The sequence below is a fragment of the Protopterus annectens genome, chromosome 16.part0, assembly GCF_019279795.1.
Source record: "Protopterus annectens isolate FY-2018-M chromosome 16.part0, PAN1.0, whole genome shotgun sequence".
Taxonomy (NCBI): Eukaryota; Metazoa; Chordata; order Ceratodontiformes; family Protopteridae; genus Protopterus; species Protopterus annectens.
This window is the reverse complement of record NC_056750.1, coordinates 654,255,730-654,276,744: the sequence shown is the minus strand read 5'-3', so window position 1 is coordinate 654,276,744 and position 21,015 is coordinate 654,255,730. Positions and strand designations below refer to the sequence as shown.

At 44.3% G+C, this 21,015-nt stretch overlaps 1 protein-coding gene across 1 annotated transcript in view; it reads right to left on the bottom strand.

Annotated features, from left to right (window-relative positions):
* ARID4B (AT-rich interaction domain 4B) overlaps nucleotides 1-21,015 on the bottom strand; it is a 2,517,944-nt gene that overhangs the window by 2,346,696 nt on the left and 150,233 nt on the right. Inside the window, exon 2 of the mRNA XM_044058160.1 lies at nucleotides 15,889-15,968. Within this exon, the coding sequence (XP_043914095.1) occupies nucleotides 15,889-15,968 (80 nt within the window). The remainder of the gene's footprint in view (nucleotides 1-15,888; nucleotides 15,969-21,015) is intronic.

Genomic DNA, 21,015 nt, shown 5'->3' with positions numbered 1-21,015 from the left:
GAGCCAGTCGTCGAGATATGGAAACACCTGGAATCCTCACCGTCTCAGGTGAGCCGTAACCACTGCCATGCATTTGGTGAACACCCTGGGGGCTGTGGTGAGACCAAAGGGCAGGGCCCCGAATTGATAGTGACTGGCTCCCAGCCGGAAGTGGAGAAACCTTCTGGAGCGCCTGTTCATTTTGATATGGTAGTACGCATCCTGAAGATCTATGGAGCACATCCAATTGTCCTGACCCAAAAAGGGTAGAATGGACTGGGGTGTGACCATCCTGAACTTTGTTCTTTGAACAGACTTGTTTAGCCTGCTGAGATCCAAAATGAGTCTCCAGTCCCCTGTCTTTTTTGGCACCAAAAAGAACTTGGAGTAGATTCCAGATCCTTGCTGGTCTGCTGGGACTGGCTGGATAGCACGTTTGTCTAGCAGTTTTGAAATTTCTAGCACTGCCTGTTCCTTTAGACAGGGTGGAACATCTGGAAGGGACTTGGTTGTTTGTACCGGGGTGTGGACAAAGGGAATCTTGTAACCCTCGGATATGATAGCCCATACCCATTTGTCTTGTGTGAGGAGTTGCCAGGCTTCTGGGTACAGTGACAATCTTCCCCCGACTGCCTCCGAAGGCGGACAGTCGGGCAGCCCCTCAGGGGGTGCTGAAAGGGTTTGTCAGAGAACGATTCTCTGCTACACTGATTCTGCGGGCCCCCTCTGCCCCTCGGGCGGCATCTATTATTGTTCCCTCCCCTGACCCTGTAGGGAAACTCACCACGTGTGTCAGGCACGACTCCCAGGGGTTTCTGAAACCACATTTTTCCACACTTTTGACCCTTGGGGTATGGTCTAGAGGGAGTGGAAAAATGGACTCCCATGGCAGAGAGAGTCTTGCCTTCCTGCTCACACCTGGTAAGGGTATCTTTCACCTGTGGTCCAAACAGAGCCGAACCATCAAAGGGGGTATTGGTGAAGGACGTCTTAAAGGGGTCAGCAAAGTTGCATAACCGCATCCAGGCATGTCTTCTCAAAGCCACGCCTGTACCTGCGGCCCTACTCGCCCCATCGGCTGCATAAGAAATGAGCCGCATGGAGGAGTTGATGATAGAATTAAGGGTCACCAGCTGGGAGTTTATCCTGTCTTGAGCCCCCGCAGCTGATGGATCCTGAAGGGTATCACCAAGTTCCTTAAGAAGATCCCTTTGGAGACGGGTGAAATGGCACAGATAATTCATCGACCGGTTAGAGAAGGTCGCTGAGGAAAACACCCGCTTCCCGTACCTGTCCATTGTCCTAGTTTCTTTATTAGGTGGATGGACAGGCACCGAAGGGTCAGCCAACTCCTTCTTTGTGGCTGCTGCAACCACCATGGCATCAACAGGGACACTTTTTGTCAACAATTGCTTGTTGGGTGGGTCTGTAATAAATTTAGTGGGCCTACAGAGAGTTGGTTCCACTGTGTCCGGGGCTGACCACGCCCTTCGAGCCACCACTTCCATTAGTGGGTCGAAAGGTGGAGACACGCAGGAGGTGGAAGGGCGAGAACCAAACGCGTCCAGGTAGACCGACTTGTCCTCCGAAGGGTTAAGAGCAGTCCAGTTCCCCCTCTGCTTAAGGATTTCTAGGATGTCTGAAAAGGAGACATCCTCAGAGGGGGATCTTGGGGACCCCTCCGAATCCTCCAAGTCGGTATCAGACATGGCTGACTCGGGGGAGTCAACATGTTTCCTCTTACATTTTCTCTTCCAGGGGGGCTCCTCCGAAGGATCGGGGGAGGCCTCGGAAGAGGAAGATACGCCCAATGGGGCGACCTGGAGTGTTTGCTCTCCACACTTGGGGTCAGGAGGGTGGACAGAGACCGATGCAGGCACCATGGGGGGAGGAGCCGAAGGGGCTGATCGAGGGGCCGACTCAGGAGTCAGCACACTCCTCATGACCTCGAAGGCGCCCCTGTCAGGCAGAGCAGAAGGTCCCCGCTCCGAGGAGACGAGAACTCCTGTCGGCACCGAGAAGGACGGCTCCGAGGCCGATATCGGGGCTGAGCTCACCTGCGCCGATGCTCCGAGAGGGAGAACGGAGTCGAACAAGGGTCCGATGCCACTCGCCCCCTCGGAGCCGACGAGGGAGTCTCGGCATCCAGATCCCTCCAAGGACGGAACCAAGGAAGAGATCGGAGCCAACGAAGGAGCTGAAAGGTGTGGTATCAGTTCCAACTGGCTCCAAACACAAGGAGGGAGTCTGAGGAGGAACTGCTGTAGATACTGGGACAGCCACAGTCTGTTGAGATGGGCTGGTTAAAATTTTGGCCAGGGCCTGCGACTTAAGGAGTCTGCTAACCACCCTCTCTAGGTTATGATCAGACAGCCTGGAAGACAGAGATGAGTGGGACCTATGGCTTTTCTCAGACTGGAGTAATGGTGACCTTGGAGCCAAGCTAACCGATTCTAGGGAAGGGGACCTAGAACGTTTTCGGCTCGAAGATGGTTCTGACAGTAAAGTCAGAGCTGACTGAGGTCTAGAGGTGTCGGCTCCAGCCCGAGCCAATGAGGAGGCAGGTGCTCCACCAGGCGACGGCTCCGAACTGGGAGCCAGCGGCTTGGCGGGCTTAGAGGATTTACCCGACGAAGGCTTGGTCGGGGATCCTTCTGGCTTAAGTAAGCCTCTCAGGATGAGCTTGTTCCTATGTTCCTGCAGGACTCTCGGGCTGAAGGCATGACAGACCAAGCAGGAGTCCTGCAAGTGTAGGGGGCCCAAGCAATAAATGCAAGAAGTGTGACCATCTGTCAGAGACATCTTCTGACGGCACGAGTCACACTTCTTAAAACCTGAAACTTTGGTATCCTTAGACATGATGGATACCAAAGAAAAAAGTCACTAGTGCTTAAACACACAGAACAACACACACACACACACACACACACACACACACACACACGCACGCACACGCACTAGTTAAGCTACAATATTAAACAATTACACAGTTAACTATATATAAATATATACATACAAGTCTACAACTGTAATAAAGTAAAAGAGCTAACACTACCCTATAACACAAGGAAAGGGAGGGGAGATTAGCCACTGAGAAAAAAGGGGGGGGGGAGGGAAGAAACTCTCTAACTAAAACGAGTTTCTAAGAGGGGATATTAGGGAGTAAACATAGAGTTCACTAACTGGGAAGTTATAAATATAAGAAAAGATTATAGAGATTCCTTAAATTAGCTTACATCTTGTATCACACCTAAGCAAGCAGCAGACGCTCCAAAAACTAACGCTCTAACCAAGGAAGAATTTAGAATTTCAGCTTTGACTTCTTCTGGAAGGTCTGGAGTATGCACCAAGCAAAACTTCATAACAGTACCAGAAACATCATAAGCATATTTCAGTTTGTAGCCATTTGAGACAGAAAAGCAACTGGATTATACAAAGGCTACTTCCTCAGAAGAGGAAACGGCTACCATTATATTCTTCGTGTTTAAAACAGTCAAACATAAACTTGGTTCCCCAAATCAACTAAAAGCTTTCCCATCCTCGTCATAGGGGAGGAATTGGTATTAACCAGAAGTTTAGCAGCAGCTGGGTTCACTACAGCAACACCTGCTAGGTCTGACCTGGGATAAGTGTATAAAAAGTTGCAAGACTGAAGAATTTTAGACAATTAATTTACTTTCTTGGAGGGAGCAGGCTGACTGCCACACAAGTTACATGTTGTGACAAAAAGTTGACTATTGCTGAAAGAACAAGAGAAACTGGAGTAGGTTCTGTAATATACAGTTGTAATAAATCACAGCACTTCTGGGACAGCGGAATATCATTATGGCCCCAATGAAACAACTGAAGTCATTCTGAAAGCAGTTTCAGACAACCATTCAAAGGAACTTGCCAAAGCCACATTCCAACTGAAGTCATTCTGAAAGCAGTTTCAGACAACCATTCAAAGGGACTTGCCAAAGCCACATTCTAAACAGAAACCCTAACAGACAAATCGGAATTGATTCCTTGTGGTTCAAAAACTTGAACCTCTTCAAAAATGAAGAACCCCCTTTGTTTTTTTCAGAAACAGCTAAAATGAATGGTCGAGACCTGAACGAAATTCTGAGCTAAGCCCACTAAATCATTCCTGTCCAAATAACTGACAGAAGATGTACATGTTTATGTACAAGTTTTCGTTTCTTTTTGAGAAGAATTTCCGAAGAAGCAGACTCACTTTTGCCAGGAAAAACCTTCCTAGGAATAACAGTCTGACTAGGCATAATGAAATTCCCTGCCCCTCCTCCCTGCACTAACAAAAGTGGTCCTCCCTTGCCTGCCAAAGGCACTCCAACTGCCACAGTGGATGCGCCTAACCCCTCAATGGTGGCTGTAGGGACTACATCAGTGGGAGCCAAGGAAAAAAAATGAATGGTCACAGACCTTGAAATGGTCACAGCAGAATAACTCATCTGCTGCTGAGGCACTTTACCAGTCTGTTGTGGACGCAAAGGCTGTTTATTAATTTTATTGTTTTTGTGTCTGGAAGAAGGAAGAACAGTTAAGGTTTTTCATGATGAAGTCGAAAAACTGTCTGATTTCCAGGAAAATCAAACAGGTATGTGGTAAAAAAGTAACTTTAACCAAAAAGCCCTGCCCCCAAAAGTAAAATGACATGACTTTTACCTCAGAAAAAAATACTTTTCTATTAGTGTAAACAACTTTCTTTTCTACAAAGTAAAATGCAATGCTATTGTTTAATAGTTACTAAAAGTCATGAGTCAATAAAAACACTTTTTTTCTAGTTTAAAAATTACATTTTCACAAAGTTAAATTTCTGCCATTTAAAAGTAAATGTGGAAGTTCTTTGTCCCCGAAGGAAATGTATCTGCCCAGTAACGGAATGTGTTAGCTGACTCCCAATCCTTAAAAGTCGACAAGAGGAGCACGCTGAAGAGACAGGAAAGCTCTGAAGGGCTTGGCACCCAAAACACTTTTAGGCAGCTCAGCTCAAGCTGCCTAATGGTTTGGACATGTTAAAGGGACCTCAGAAGCTTTGGAAGCTGTCTGGCTGTTGTATCTTGTGCAGGATACAATGCATACAGCTAACACTACTGCAGCGGTGATTACAACGATGAACATACAGAGCTGTCTGGGCCACTGAAGTGCAATCATGATATGTTTTTGGCCCATCTTCTCTGACTTTCTCAAGTACCCTACGGATAAGGAATAATGGAGGGAAGGCAAAAAGAAATAGTCCTGTCCAAGAGAAGAAGAAGGCATCTGTCTTACATGCTCCTCTCTGCAGAGTTCTGATGTAGAACTCTTTCAGTTGTCTGTTCTGGGTGAATGCAGATGTCAGCCTCTGAAACATCCCGCAAGTGTATTAGATCCAGAAAGATCTTTTCTTTTAGCTTTCATCCATTTGGGTATGGAAAGGTTCTGCTCAGGTAGTCTACCAGCAGGATTCAGTTGTCCTAGAATGTCAGAAGCTATGGCTATGGGTAACAGCTGCAACTCCCGAGCTAGGACCCGGAGTTGTACAGCTAGCCTACACAGAAGTCAGAAATGGATTGCTACCTGTTTATTTACATATTACATAACTGTGGCATTGTCTATTAGGATTTTTATGGGACATGGTCTTAGGATATCTGGGAAAGCTCTTAAAAATAGAAGTTATGTTCTTACCATAACGTTCCATGTTAGTTGTCTTCTTCTCGCCTTCTTCTTGCTGGATGGGTTCGGAGCCGACCTCGGCTCCGACTCGGCCACTCTAAAAGCTCGAGAGTTGGTTCCACCGGCTCGAGGCTCCCCCTATATCCCACAATGCTAGGCGTGAGTTACCTCAGATCTCGTTTGTAAGCTAGGCCCAGCCTATAATAGTAGTAGAATAACTAGTAACAAAGTCCACCTCTATAAACAAGGGAGAAGAGAAGGGTGACCTACATCCTGATCCAGGAAATATGCACAGCAGAGCATATACCTAAAGTAAAGAGGTGGTAGAAAGAGAGGTCACAATCAAAACTCCTCTAGGTCTGTCCAGGCCAGGGGAAGGAGGGTGGGGCCTTAAGAAGAAGCGAGAAGAAGACAACTAACATGGAACGTTATGGTAAGAACATAACTTCTATATGTTAAGTTGTCTATCTCGCCTTCATTCTTGCTGGATGGGACCGCGTCCTAGCACCTTGTCCCGGTGGCCTAACGGAACAGACTCTTGAGTACAGTGGAACCAAAATTATCTCTATGCCTAGAAGCTAAATCCAACTTATAATGTGAAATGAATGTGTGAGGAGTAGCCCAAGTAGCTGCTGCACAAATGGTGTCTATAGGCAGTCTGTCTTGGAAGGCTATAGAAGTAGCCAAAGCTCTGGTGGAATGGGCTTTAGGTTTGTTAGGTAGCTTTTGGTGTCTTATTTCACAGATAATGGAAATTAGAGATGTTAGCCATCTAGATAGTGATACCTTAGAAACAGAAAGTCCCTTTCTGCCTTCTGCATAATAGACAAACAGCTGGTCAGATTTTCTGAATTGTTTGGTTCTATCCAAATAGTACCTTAATTGACGATGAACATCTAGCCAATGCAATTTTTGTTCAGACCTATTAGCATATTCTGGAAAAAAAACAGGGAGGTCAATGCTTTGATTTAGGTTAGACGCCGAGGCTATTTTAGGTAAAAAGGACGGGTTGGTTCGTAAGGATACCCTGTCCTTATGGAACAACAGATAAGGAGGTCGACAGCTGAGTGCCTGAAGTTCTGAAACTCTTCTAGCTGAAGTAATAGCTACAAGAAAGAGAGTCTTCCATGATAGCAATTTTAAAGAACAGGAAGCTGCAGGTTCGAAAGGGGGGAGAATCAAGGAACTGAGAACTAAATTTAAGTCCCAAGGAGGAGGAGGATTTCTTATAGGAGGTCTGAGTAGAAAAACTCCCTTCAAAAAAGCTTTGCAAAACTTGTGGGACATTATGGCAGACTCTGAGATGCCCACATGAAAGTTAGAAATAGCTGCCAATTGAACTTTAAGAGTAGAAGGAGATGAACCTGCATGGAAGAGTTCAGCTAGAAAGTCAAGGACTATTTGGATGGAAGCCGTGAAAGGATCTATGTCCCTTCTTTGAGCCCAAAAGGCGAAAGGTTTCCACTTACTTAGATAAATCTTTCGAGTGGAAGATTTATGGGAAGCTATCAAAATATCTCGAACAGTGTGAGATATATGAGGAAGCCTGGCTAAGGTTGGAATTGGAGGAACCAAGCAGTGAGGTTCAGAGAGGGGAGGGAGCGATGAAGCTGACCCGACTGATGGATCAAAAGGTCTGGAACTAGGTCCAGATGCCAAGGTTGCCCCCACAGAAATTGATGTAGAAAGGGGAACCAAACCTGTCGAGGCCAGTAAGGAGCAATGAGGATCAAGGAGGCCTTCTGAGCGATAGCTTTCTGTATCACTTGAGAGATTAGTGGGAAGGGAGGAAACGCATACAGAAGTCCCCGGGACCAAACTTGGACTAGAGCGTCTCTGCTGGGCTGGCCTGGTAGCGGAACAGGGTGAAATAATCTTTGCACTTGCTGTTTTGGGGAGTAGCAAAAAGGTCGCAGCAAGGCTGACCCCACTTGAGAAAATTTTTTCTCACAATAGAATCTTTCAGAGACCACTCGTGAGGCATGAGGATAGCTCTGCTCAACTTGTCCGCGATTTGATTGGACTTCCCGGGGATGTGCGTTGCTATCAGAAACCGCTGAGAAGAAATCGCCCATTGCCACAGTCTGAGTGCTTCTCGACATAGGGGATAGGACCTGGTTCCGCCTTGTTTGTTGATATACCACACTACAGACATATTGTCTGTCTGGATTGCTATTGTTCCCAAGGGAAGAGAGTCTTGAAGGGCTTGCAACGCTAAAAGCACTGCTCTCATCTCTAGAACATTTATGTGCAAGTGGCATTTGTCTGGTTGCCATGTGCCCAGGACGGTTCTGCCCTGATAATGCCCCCCCCACCCGATCAGGGAGGCGTCCGTTGTCAGAGTAGCAACCAGAGGGGGAGGAACAAAGGGTCTTCCCAAGAAGAGCTGAGGGGAAGACATCCACCACAGAAGATGATTCCTGCATGTGTGTGTAATCATAATGGTGTGGGACATCGGAAGTTGCTGGTATGACCATTGTGTGAAGAGCATCCATTGAAGGATTCTCATGTGGAATCTGGCTAATGGAAGCAGAGGTATGGCAGCCGCCATAATCCCCAATACTTTGAGAACTAACCTGGCTTTGATTCTGTTGCTGCTGAAGAGGAGCGAGACCAGTTTGTGTATGTCTGTTATTCTCTGATCTGTTAACCTTGCAGACATATTGACCGTGTCTAGAATTGCGCCTATGAAGGTAATAACACGACAAGGCGACAAAACAGACTTTTCGCAATTTATTGAAATGCCTAATTTTTGACAAATGCGAAAGGTGTAGTCCCTGGCCCTTAGAAGAAGATGCTTGGTGGGAGCTGTGAGGAGCCAGTCGTCCAAATATGGAAACACCTGGAATCCTTGATGTCTCAGGTGAGAAGCTACCACTGCCATGCATTTGGTAAACACCCGGGGGGCAGTGGTGAGTCCAAAGGGCAGGGCTCTGAATTGAAAATGACTGGTTCCCAGCCTGAAGCGGAGAAATCTTCTGGAGCGTCTGTTCATTTTGATATGATAGTACGCATCCTGAAGGTCTATAGAGCACATCCAGTTTTTTCTTCCCAATAGGGGAAGGATGGACTGTAGCGTGACCATCCGAAATCGTGTTTTCTTGACCGACTTGTTCAAGATACTGAGATCCAAAATTGGTCTCCAGTCCCCTGTTTTTTTTGGAACTAAAAAGAACCTGGAGTAGATTCCGGATCCTTGCTGGTCTGCTGGAACTGTCTGAATTGCTCTTTTTGCAAGCAGTTTTGAAATTTCCAAAGCTGCAAGATCCCTTTGAGCGGGTGGAACATCTGGGAGGGATTTTTTTGACCGGTTTGGAATGCGAACGAAGGGAATGGAATAGCCTTCGGAAATGATGGACTGTACCCACTTGTCTCGAGTTAGGGATAGCCAGGCTTCTGGGTACAGTGACAATCTTCCCCCGACTGCCTCCGAAGGTGGACAGTCGGGCAACACCTCAGGGATGCTGAAAAGGCTTATCGGAGAAAGTTTCTCGATTGCCCTGGTTCTGCGGACCCCCCCTGCCTCTAGGGCGACGTCTACCATTGTTGTTCCCCCCTCTGCCTCTGGCGGGGAACAGACTCTGTGCGTCAGGCGAAGTCCCTTGAGATTGTTTACGGAACCACATTTTCCCACCTTTCTGGCCTTTGGGGTAAGGCCTAGAAGGAGTAGAAAAACGGACTCAGACGGCATAAAGAGTCTTGCCATCATTCTCACACCTAGTCAAGGTTTCTTTCACTTGAGGACCAAAAAGAGATGATCCATCAAACGGGGAATTAGTGAACGACGTTTTGAAGGGGTCCGCAAAGTTGCATAGCCGCATCCAGGCATGCCTGCGTAAGGCCACTCCTGGCCCTGCTCGCTCCATCAGCCGCATACGAAAGGAGGCGCATGGAGGAGTTAGCTATGGAGTTCAGGGTAGCCAGCTGAGTGTTCATCTTGTCTTGAAACCCCGCAGCTGAAGGATCCTTTAACATATCACTCGCTTCTTTGATCAAGTCTCTTTGAAGACGAGTAAAATGGCATAGGTAGTTCAGCGAACGCATTGCAAAGGTCGCTGACGAAAACATCCACTTCCCGTACCTGTCCATAGACCTAGATTCCTTGTTGGGTGGATGGACAGGCACTGAAGGATCAGCTAGTTCCTTCTTAGTGGCAGCAGCAACCACCATAGCATCTACAGAAACTCCCTTTGTCAGAAACTGTTTATCTGCTGGTGCCGTGATAAATTTTGAGGGTCTCCTGGGAGTGGGGTCCACTGAATCAGGAGCCGTCCATGCCTTTTTTGCTACCACCTGCATGAGGGGGTCAAAGCGGGGAGACACCCAGGAGGTGGAAGGGTGAGAGCCAAACGCCTCAAGATACACAGATTCATCCTCCGAAGGGTTGAGGGCTGGCCAATTTCCCCTCTGTTTGAGGATTTCTAGAATGTCTGCAAAGGAGACATCTTCAGAAGGGGAACGGGGGGAACCCTCGGAATCCTCTAAATCTGTGTCAGAGGTGACGGACTCAGGTGAGTCTATGTGTTTCCTCTTACACTTTCTCTTCCGAGGGGGCTCTTCTGCCAATTCAGGAGAGGCCTCGGAAGAGGATGAGATCCCCACAGGGGATTCCTGAGGAGCTGGCTCTCTGCGGTCTGGGATGAGGGAGTGAGTAGACTTGACCTGAGGCACCGAAGAGGGAGGGGCGGAACCGACTGTGGAGTTGAACCAGGTTCCAACACACTCCGCATGACCTCGAACGCACCCCCGTCAGGCAGAGCCAGAGGTCCCCGCTCCGAGAAGCTGAAAACCTCCCTCGGCACCGACAGTGATGGCTCCGAGGCCGATGTCGGAGCCGAACTCACCAGCACCGAAGCACCGAGAGGGAGAGCGGGGTCGGACAAGGGTCCGATGCCACTCACCCCCTCGGAGCCGACGAGGGAAGTCCGGCGCCGAGATTCTTCTAAGGAAGAAATCGGAGCCGATGACGGAGCCGAAGACATTTGTATCGGCTCCGACGCTACCACAGTCTCGGTTCCGAAACGCCCCGGCTCCGAACTCAAAGGAGTCGGAGGAGGAACATAATGAGGAACAGGGTCAGGCATTGACTGATGAGTCGGGCTCTGAAGCATTTGGGCCAGTGCCTCGGACTTAAGAAGTCGACTCACTACCCTCTGAAGGTCATGGTCCGAAAGCCTCGATGACCTAGAGGAGTGAGATCTATGGCTCCGTTCAGACAGCAAGGGAGATGCTGGAGCCGAATGAACGGAGCCAAGGGAAGGTGACCTGGACCTCTTTCTAGATGTCGGCTCCGAAGGTTTAGTCGGAGCCGACACAGGAATTTCCAATACCTCGGCTCCAGCCGGAGCCGAGGAAACCACAGAAGCTGCAGTCTGAGACTCATCGGCTCCAGCCGGAGCCGATGTAGAAGGAGGTTTCAAAGCCTTAGGCCTCGACTCAGTAGCTGGAGCCGAGGACCTAGAAGCCTTAGACGGTTTTCCCGAAGAAACAGTAAGGGAACCCTCAGGCTTAAGTAAACCTCTCAAGATAAGTTTATTTTTTCTTTCCTGCAGGACTCTGGGGCTGAAGCCATGGCAAACAGCACACGAGTCCTGCAGGTGCAAAGGTCCCAGGCAGTAAACACAAGAAGTGTGACCGTCTGTCAGAGACATTTTCTGACAGCACGAGTCACACTTCTTGAAGCCTGAGACCTTTGAATCCTTGGACATTATCAAGGACCTAAGTGTAACCACACACAAAAGACACACACACACTGATTACACTACAAAGGAAGTTAACTAAATTATAGTAATTAAACTATTTAGTTAGCTTAAGTAAAGGATATATCCCTGACAAAACACAAACACTCCACTAGGGATAGAAGGGCCCGAAGGCCTAAAGGAAGAACTTTTAAGTTCTTGAGGGAAAAAAATTTGTAACAAGGAAGAAAGGGATGAAGTACCCTAAACTAAGGGAAAAATGAACAATTTTAGCTAAGTAAAAGGGGATTTAAAATAGTTTAAATCGACTAATTAAACCACTGACCTGAGCCGGTAGAAAAAACAACACCTCGATCGCTGTAGCGGCAAATGAGATCTGAGGTAACTCACGCCTAGCATTATGGGATATAGGGGGAGCCTCGAGCCGGTGGAACCAACTCTCGAGCTTTTAGAGTGGCCGACTCGGAGCCGAGGTCGGCTCCGAACCCATCCAGCAAGAATGAAGGCGAGATAGACAACTTAACATTGACTGTTTTCATTTTTTTTCCATGTTTATGTGATGTTTTGCAATGTTCTTGTCCCACGTTTCTTGTATATGTAAGAAACAGACTTTCCTGATGGTTTTGAGTACCATTTTTTTTTTTTCAAACACCTTTATTAAAATTTCACTTAACACACAGGCAGACACACATTAATAGAAAAGAAAACAAACTACGTCACCATTACTCCCACTTAAACATATTATACATTATGATTTCCGTCTTTATAACAACCGTTTTTTTTTTTAATGTAAAATTACATAAATCACTCAGTGCATGCCCTGCCTTAAACCTTATTCCCCCTAAAGATTATTCTGTGTGTGTTGTTGCAACAAATTTCTTTTATTTCTTTGTAACTTGCTCCTTCCTTTTCCTAAAGATACCTCTTCCCGTTCTTTTCTCACTTTTACAACATTCAGTACTTCAAATACAGTTGTTTTGCATTGTGGTTTCCATTTTTTCTAGCAACTGCTTTTTCGTGACAAGAGAATTGAGCTTAAAAAGACATTACTATGCCTAGGCAATTCAGATCCGGTGTTCCAGTTCAAAAGAATAATTTTTTTTTTTTAGTCACAGCCATTTACTCCCTCAAAGTTTCTGACAGAACATTCTGCAGGGATTTTTTGTACATCTGCCAACTCATTATACTCACAAAAAACATGTTTCCAGTTACCTTTTTCTCACCTATCACACCTCCAACATTTGTGCTCTACCTGGGGAAAATTATATGAGGTTAGCTTGGGGTATACAAATAACTATACAAACACTGCTAAGCAAAAATCTTAAACCCTCTGGACTTCGGTACATATTTGGGAGCCATAGATATGCCCTCTCATTATTCCCCTGTAAATTGCTTTTCCAGTCTCTCTTCCCAATATTTTTAACCTCCTCTGATTGATTCTTATAGTTACTGTGTAATATTTTATATGCCCTACTAATTATCCCCTTTTTAACAGCAGCTTCTGTTCTAGATTTAAATAAAAATTCTACCACAGTGGGTCTTTAACATAGGATGACCCCCTATCTCTTTCTCTATACTCTATTGTCAATACCTGATAGGGAAGGCAGTCTGTGAACTGCAGTCTAAACAACTTATTTGCCTCATCCCACTCTGTTACCTTCCCCTCTGGTTATTTGCTCTCAATACCCTGGGTCCTTTGCCAGTTTTCTCCTGTAAATTTCAGCCCCCTCTTGTCCATTTTCGGTATCCCTACTTCCAGTCATCCCAACTGGGAAAATCTGTTTGCTCCGTTCCTGTGCTGGCTTAGTTCAGCTTTATGAATGTAATATTCTGAATGGTGGTTATTACTTAAAAATCTCTATTTTTGCCCCCCCAAGCTTCACTATCAATTATAATCTTCAACTTTGAATTCTAATCTTCTGCTTGTGTTACTTATATGAACCCTAGAACTGTGTATCTCTAAAATATCCCTTCAAATTGGGTAATCCTAACCCACCTTGTTATAGTCACAGGATCAACTTATCCCACCCAGCTCTTGCCCTTTTTCTCTCCCAAACAAATTCCTTTAACTCTTTACTAATTACTCTTCACAACTTCTCTGGTTGATAAAAATATATCTGACCTGCATATAAAACTAAAGAGGCTGAAAAACTGCAAAGATCAAGCACCTCATACAAGACAAAATGTACTGGAGGAATAGCCAAAGGTCTGGGTTCTGTCAGGCTCAGATGTTTCCTTAAATTGCTCCCAGTCTGGAAGAACTCTCTAGACTCCCAGACAAATAACTCTCTCTCATTCTTTGTAATCTGCCCCAAAATTAAGTTCCTCATGGGTGAAATCAGATTTACAGGAATCAGAGTCCTTCTGTGGGGAGATGTTCCACTTCCTTTTTTCTCCTGCCTAAGGTTACTTTTCCAAGGAAGGTTGCTTGGAATTCATGAAATCCATGAACTCCTGAAGCAGTCAGACAAGATGCTTGGATGTGACAAGGGTTGAAGGGGGCTTGTGACACTGGCAGAGAAGGTTTCCGCAATTCATGTTGTTGCTTTGTCTACAGGGGCCTGGGCTTGGTTTTGGCAAACAGCAAGGCCTCAGTATGCAGGTGGGTGGCCTCAGCCTAAGTCTGGGCGCTAGGAGAAGCTTTCCTAGTTGTAGCTGGAAGGATTCTGCCCTCACCTTCCTCATATGAGAAGGGCATGTCCAAAGCCAGTGGCTGCAAAGCAGCAAGGACCCGACCAATGCTCTTCAGTTTCAGCCTGCAAGGACATAGAAGGGGCCAACAGCATGGAAGCCTCCATAGGGCTAGCGTCAGAGGTCTTGAGCCCAGCAGTCACTAATATTGGGGGCTGTGAATGAGCCTCACCTGAGTTAATCTTGGGCCTGGGTGGGGAGTCTGACACCACTAGGGTGTCAGCGGGCTCCCTAACCACATTCTCCTTTGGATGCTTTTCCTTGTGCTTCTTACAGATATCAGCCTAGGGAACAGTACATGATATTATCATGCCTAGGCCTAGAAGTATCTTCGGACAAGTACTGTTGAAGGGAGTCAGTCTGACATCTAATAGTTCTCTTGTTGAAAAAAGCACAAAACTGGCAGCTAGAAATGTTGTGTTCTGAACCAAACCAAAAAAAAAAGACAGTAAAAAGTAGGAATGCAGCAAAAACACAGGTACATAACTTCCAGCAAAAGTACAACACACATGCACACAAGTGCCTACTAGTGTACTACACAATGGATTATAGCTATAAACCACAATGTCAGTGCAAAAGCCATAACTGTAAGTGACATTGCACTGAATGCAAATGCAACATAGAGCCAAAATGGTTGCCATGACATTTAATGATGCAAGAAAAATCAAAGCTGTGAAAGTCATGCACTACAACTACTATATACGTCAATAGCAAAATTAAGTGCATTATCCATGTGCCAATGTAAAGCAAAGCAGCAAATCAATCTCACTGAATGTATCCTGCCTCAGTCAGTTTACACTGGCCATCTGCTTCCCCCTAAAGGAACTCAGTAAATGCAATGCTTTTGTGGAGATGCTGTGCATATAATACGTGCTCCACATGACTGCATGCATATGGATGCATGCCTTTCATAGAAGGTCAGTGTGTATGGCAAGCAAGTGTTGTGCAGTGCTCTTCAATACAGTCTAGTACTATGCGCTCTGATCAGCCAGTACCCTTCACTGCTGTGACACATTTGGAGCCCAATGACATCCCTTTCTCAATGCATGCATAAACTCTGGTACATTAGCACAGTGGAATGGACACCCTGTGATGTACAGCCAAGAAGTGCTATGAAAGGACAAAAGAGCAACACCCCACTCCACCCAACATGTCACTGGCAGTGCATATGGCACTAAACATGCCTCCTGAAACACATGCTGTTAAACACTAAATTAACACTGAGAAGCAAAAAAAAAGACACTTCAATATAGCAGATGCTGAGTGCTGGGCAGTTAGCAATGAAGCCTTGCTAAGGTCAATTTATCCAGACTGGATCAACAGACATAACTATGAGCAGCAAAATGAGAAAGTGCTAAGTGCAATATGCAAATAAAGAAAGGCAATTATGCTGTTACAATTAAACAAAAAAAATATAAGCGTTCAAGGGTCAACAATTTCTTCGTTTCCATCTACTTTACTAAGCAAAGCAACACAAAAAAAAACAGAAGGTTAAAGGCATCCTTATTTAAAATGACACTTTGATAGGATTATAAGACTAAGGAAAGGGAGAAATACACACAATGGAAAAAGTTCTGAAATGCCCTAAACTTGATTGTGGGAAGCTTTGTCATGATGAACAAATGGCAGTAGTGCACTACAGAACCAATGTGTGTAACTTAAAACTCAGAAGTAAGCTGCAAAGGCCCCTGCAACACTACTCACTTCATGACATGGTATACAGTTAAGCAAAGGTTTCCAAAATGGTCTTGTCATCATATATGCTACAAACGATAAAAAGCAGCAGACATACATCATAAAATTCCTGTTTTAAAGCAACACAATAAATGAATGTATGCCTCATTGAAAATATGGTTTCACTAACCTCGCTTTCTGCAAAGTGACGCTCGCCTTTTAGACAAAGTGAAGAACGCCGGAGTGTCTTCTCATCGCCATCATCAAAAACTGCACAAATAAAAATGAACAGTAACAAATTTAAAATTATATTCATAAAAAGCATAGTTTTTGGTTAAGATTATTAAAATAGCTATAATTTCCTGCTACTAGCTTGTTTCTCCAGACAGTCCCAGTTACCAGCTTTCATCATGACATAAATGACTGAATTTTAACTTGCCTTAACCAAAAGCAGAGCAACAACGGTTGTCTTCTATAAGACAGAGAGAGACAGAATATCATACTATCATACTTATGTCACAAGAATTGAGACAAACAAGAATGTTCTCTTTATGCAAATTTCCTCTCATGTTTGACAAGGAAAATATATGTACCTGTTATATCAAGTTTATGGATTGAATTTCTTTTCATTTAAATCTACTACAACATAAAACCAAGTTTTAGATTCTGTTGCCATGCCATACATATACAACAAGGATCGCCAAATACCATAAGTCTTCTGAAATAAACATTTAAGCAACTCTATGTGACCCTTCATTTAATATCCACCTATCCTGGAGACCCAGGTTTGAGTAGCAGCCTAGTCACTGAAGAAGCCAGCTGCTGGTGGGGGAGGTCAGAAGCTTACAGATGGCTTCCTTGTCCCAGTGGAAGTACCTGCTTCACTGCAAGGTGGGAGCCACAAGGTTTACCTCAAAATGGCAAAGTGAAAAGGAAAGCAGGCAAATCAGGATATCTATGTGGGAGCACATGCATATGAACCAATCTTATGATGTCACTACACACCATGCGCAAGAAAAGGAGTTAAGGTAGGCCAAAGGAGAAAGCCTCTCTTACCAACAGGGTCAGTCCATTATGGAATGTTCCTTATCTCAACTTCACCCTAATGCTGGAGATAAGATGGACACCAGGGATGCAGAGAAAAGCTGAAGAAAAAAGCTCAGCACACCATATATTTAAATAAATATCAGCTGCCTCTAAATATGATACCAACAGACATGTTGATCCGATCTTTTGTTTCACAGAGCAAGAAAATTCTCTCTGACATGGAAGACAGAAATTGCCAGAGCAAAATTTCAACTGAGATACATTTCAAGAATCAAAACTTGAACCAAAAAAAAAAAAAATGTTTCAGTCTCCAGACTCTGAGCACACAATAAAAATAATGTGATACTGAAATAATCATACAAATAAGAGCCAAAGAATACATGCGCTCTATCATGTAAAGTCTTCAGATTGAAGTGTCTCCAATATTTTATCACTCTCTCCAGAGTTTATAAACAAAACTTACTGTGACATTTTAATTCAAATGATGTGATACTACATATGGATAACACAACACTATCCACAGTTAATCACTTAACTCATTCCCTCAAGTACAGCTCTTTTGAGTGTGTACCTTTAACTCCCAGTGGGTGTAGCTTCAGCCTTTCAAAAATGAAGTTATCAACTTACAATTCTAACAAATACTCATTGACAGAGGACATGCATCAATACAATTGTGTTTGCCATCATGTATGCTTTAAGATAAAATATTCTGATACCTTGTATGCAACGTGTTTTTGGAATTAACGCAAATATGAACAGGCAATATATGACACCTAGAGGCACAGTAGCAGGTAACTGCAGAAACACCCAGAGACATCATTCGGCCGTAATGAGTTAAGACCACAAACAACAATGTGACTGCATACACTTCAGAGATAACTGCTTATCCCTTTTTATTTTAAAATGGTAAACAAATATATATAACTTCATAACAGAAATAAATAAAAAAATTCTCCACTCTAAAATTAGGGAAATAATAATGCCAGGCAAGGTGGGTTTTCACAGAGAAACATCAGATCATCCAGGAGTGCTCTGAGGCCCATTGCTGCAGGTGGAGGGCTTCTCCGCAACTGAAAGGTCTATTATTCCCTTCCAACACCCATCCCAGAGGACATTAATGTACTTAGAAAATGGGCTACCTGTTAAACTGTTCTGTAACTGATTTACTTTATATTATGAACAACACTATTAAAAATCACATTTTTTTACATATTGTGCAATCCCCACAGATGGTTTGTTTGTTATTTTGACACTGAATGCTGATGCAACCATTTTATGTTTATAGACTACTAATAAACTAGCATTTTTTTCAGACAATCAGTGCTCACATTTAACTTTCAGTAGCTTGCCATTGTTAAACATATAAATCAATATATCTAAAACATCTATGCTATCTAATATCTTGATTTCCAGAATGATTTAACATTGACAACCATTTTATATGTTCACAGAGTGCTAATAAACTAGCCTACTGTCAGACAATTAGTGCTTACATCTAACTTTCAATAAAGTACAGTTGTGCAAGTTACCACAGCAGCAGTAGATGTTCGAATGATCAGTGATGTAGTAGCCTTAGATATGAGTTACATCCTGGCATGGATATAACAGTGGGCTACCTTCCAAATGCCCAAACTGACAGACAGCTCAAGCAGAGCAGACTGAATGATAAGTTGGGAGCGAAGCCCTTCACAACTTTCCTGCCAACAGAGAGAGAGAAAAAAATGAGGTTCAGCCCTGAAAAGACAATGTTATCACACCCTGGCATAAACAACATACCAAGAAACAATGGGGATGGAGGGAGGGAGTGACTACTGCAGCACTGACCATTTGAACATCCACTGTTATGGTAAGTTTACTTACACAGCTGTACTACAGTCATCATACTGATCACTGCTACAGTAGCCTTCACTGCACAAAGGTAGATTATGCTAGCTTACAACATTTGGGAGGTGGAAGGAGAAGAGTCCAGAAGCCCATGGAAAAAGGCCCTTGCAAAGCCTGATCCAGACGTAGAGAAAGAATTGAGCTTATATTGCCATGTAAAAGTATGCAGGCAGGACCAAGTTGTTACTTCTAGAATACTGACAGAATCTAACCCCTTCCAAAAAGCCACAAATAAAGCCAAGACCCTGGTAGAGTGGGCCTTGTCCTGCCTGGAGTAGTTTTGCTGTGGCGAGTGTAACAAAAGGTAATAGCCTTAGACAGCAATTTGGAAATCTGTTTTGACACAAGCTGTCCCTTCTTACCTTCACAAGAGGTGAACAATTGACCCAAAGATCTGAAAGAATTAGTTCTGTCATAATAGCACCATAGTTATCTGTGGACATCCAAGGTATGAAGCATCTTTTCTCCTTCATTTTGGGGTTCAGGAAAAAAAGAGGGAGATGGACAGTTTGGTTTAAAGTAAACTGAGATATCACTTTAGGTTTAAAAGAAGGATTAGTTCTCAAAGAAACCCCTGTCTCTGTGGAAAGAGAGGTAGGGTTGATTTACCATAAAAGCTTGCAACTCAGACATTCTTGCAAAGGCCAGCACAATCAGTAAAACTGTTTTCATGTTAAGAACCTCAAGTCAGTCAGGTTAGGTATTTCAAATGCAGCAAGTGTTAGCTTCTCTAATAAAAAGCCGAGATCTCATGGAAGGGTCAGCGGTTTTCTTGGGAGGTCTAGCCCCTTTCAAAATCATTTTGACATGAGACTGCATTAAAAGAGTAGGCTGCATTGGCAGAGATGTTGAAATGACTGATAAATGAAGCTTGACAGAGGAATAAGAAAGGTCATAGGTTAGTAACTCGCACAAATATTGTAAACCAAGAGAACAACTAGCCCTGAATGGGTACTGGTTATATTATTGGCACCAATTACAAAACTTTTCCATTTGCTAGTATGATTTTGTAGTAGCAGGTTTTCTTGCCTCCATTAATACCTGTTGCATGTCCTCAGTAAACGGGTGCCTAAAAAACTTAAGACCCTGTCAGCCAGGCAGTCAACTGAAGTTGACTGGCATGGGGGGTGTATCCTTGTTCTTGTATGAGTAAATCCAGTTTGTGAGGAAGCTTATGGTAATTTCCCCTTGCAATATTCAAAAGAAGAGAGAACCACAGTTGCCTGGGCAAGAAGAAAGTCACCACAATGATCTTGGAGGATTCCTTCTGAAATGGATATTAGTGGACAGGGTCGAAAAGCATACCAGAACATTCCTGTCCAAGGAAAAGAAAAGGCATCTATCTTCCAAGCCTACTTGCATGAAGTCCTGAAGCAGAATCTTCCCAGGTGATTGTTCAGAGAGGAGGGCAAAGAGGTCTACTTGAGGAACTCCCCACAGATGGATCAACTCTTGGAAGACCCCACGATCTAGTTTCCATTAGTGAGGGTCTGCCCTTGTCCTGCTCAGCTTGTCTGCCACACAATTACACTCTGATGGAATGTAGGATACCTGTAGAGTGAGATTGTGTTGTGATGCTATATCCCAACCTAACATGGCTAGCCTGCAGAAGAGGTATGACCTGGTTCCTCCCTTGCCTGTTGATGTACCATGTGACTGTGGTATTGTCTTCAAAAACATGAAGAGGTCCTGGGGACCAAAGATAATTCAGAGAGTTTAGTGCTTTGATCAGGGCAAGCATTTCTGTTATATTCATGAGCTTGCATCAGTCCTTGGTGTTCCACACACCTTGCACTTTTGATCCTCCTGAAACTGCTCCTCAAACAAAGTCAGAGGCTTCTGTGGTGACTGACTGCTTTGAAACATAGGGGGAAGAAGACGAGACCTGGATTTAGGGATATCTCTTCTCTCCACCAAGTGGTTTCTCATTTGTCTTCTGACAACCCCAGCTCTGGAATTTAAAAAGACAATGAGTGCTGATGCTGGGATCAAAGAGATTTCAGATACCACTGTATCTTTCCCATATAGAGTCTTGCCAGGGTATCATGAGAATCAAAGAAGCCATGAGATCCAAAATCCCGAGGTGTTCACTCACAGTGACCAAAGTCAGGGTGGAAAACCCTAAAAATAGATGTCGATATAGATATACATCTATTTTTTTCTGTGGAAGAAAAGCTCTTTGGACTGTGGTGTACAGTTGACATCTTAGAAACACAATCCTGTGAATAGGAGTCAAAAAAGACTTTTGAATGTTCTCTTGAAATCTCAGCTTGTGTAAGAGAGATCTCACCCGAGAGAGAGATTCCTGACACTTTGAAAAAGACCCTGAGAAAAATGCAAGTCATCTACATATGGAGTGATAAAACTGAAGCTATACACATTGTGA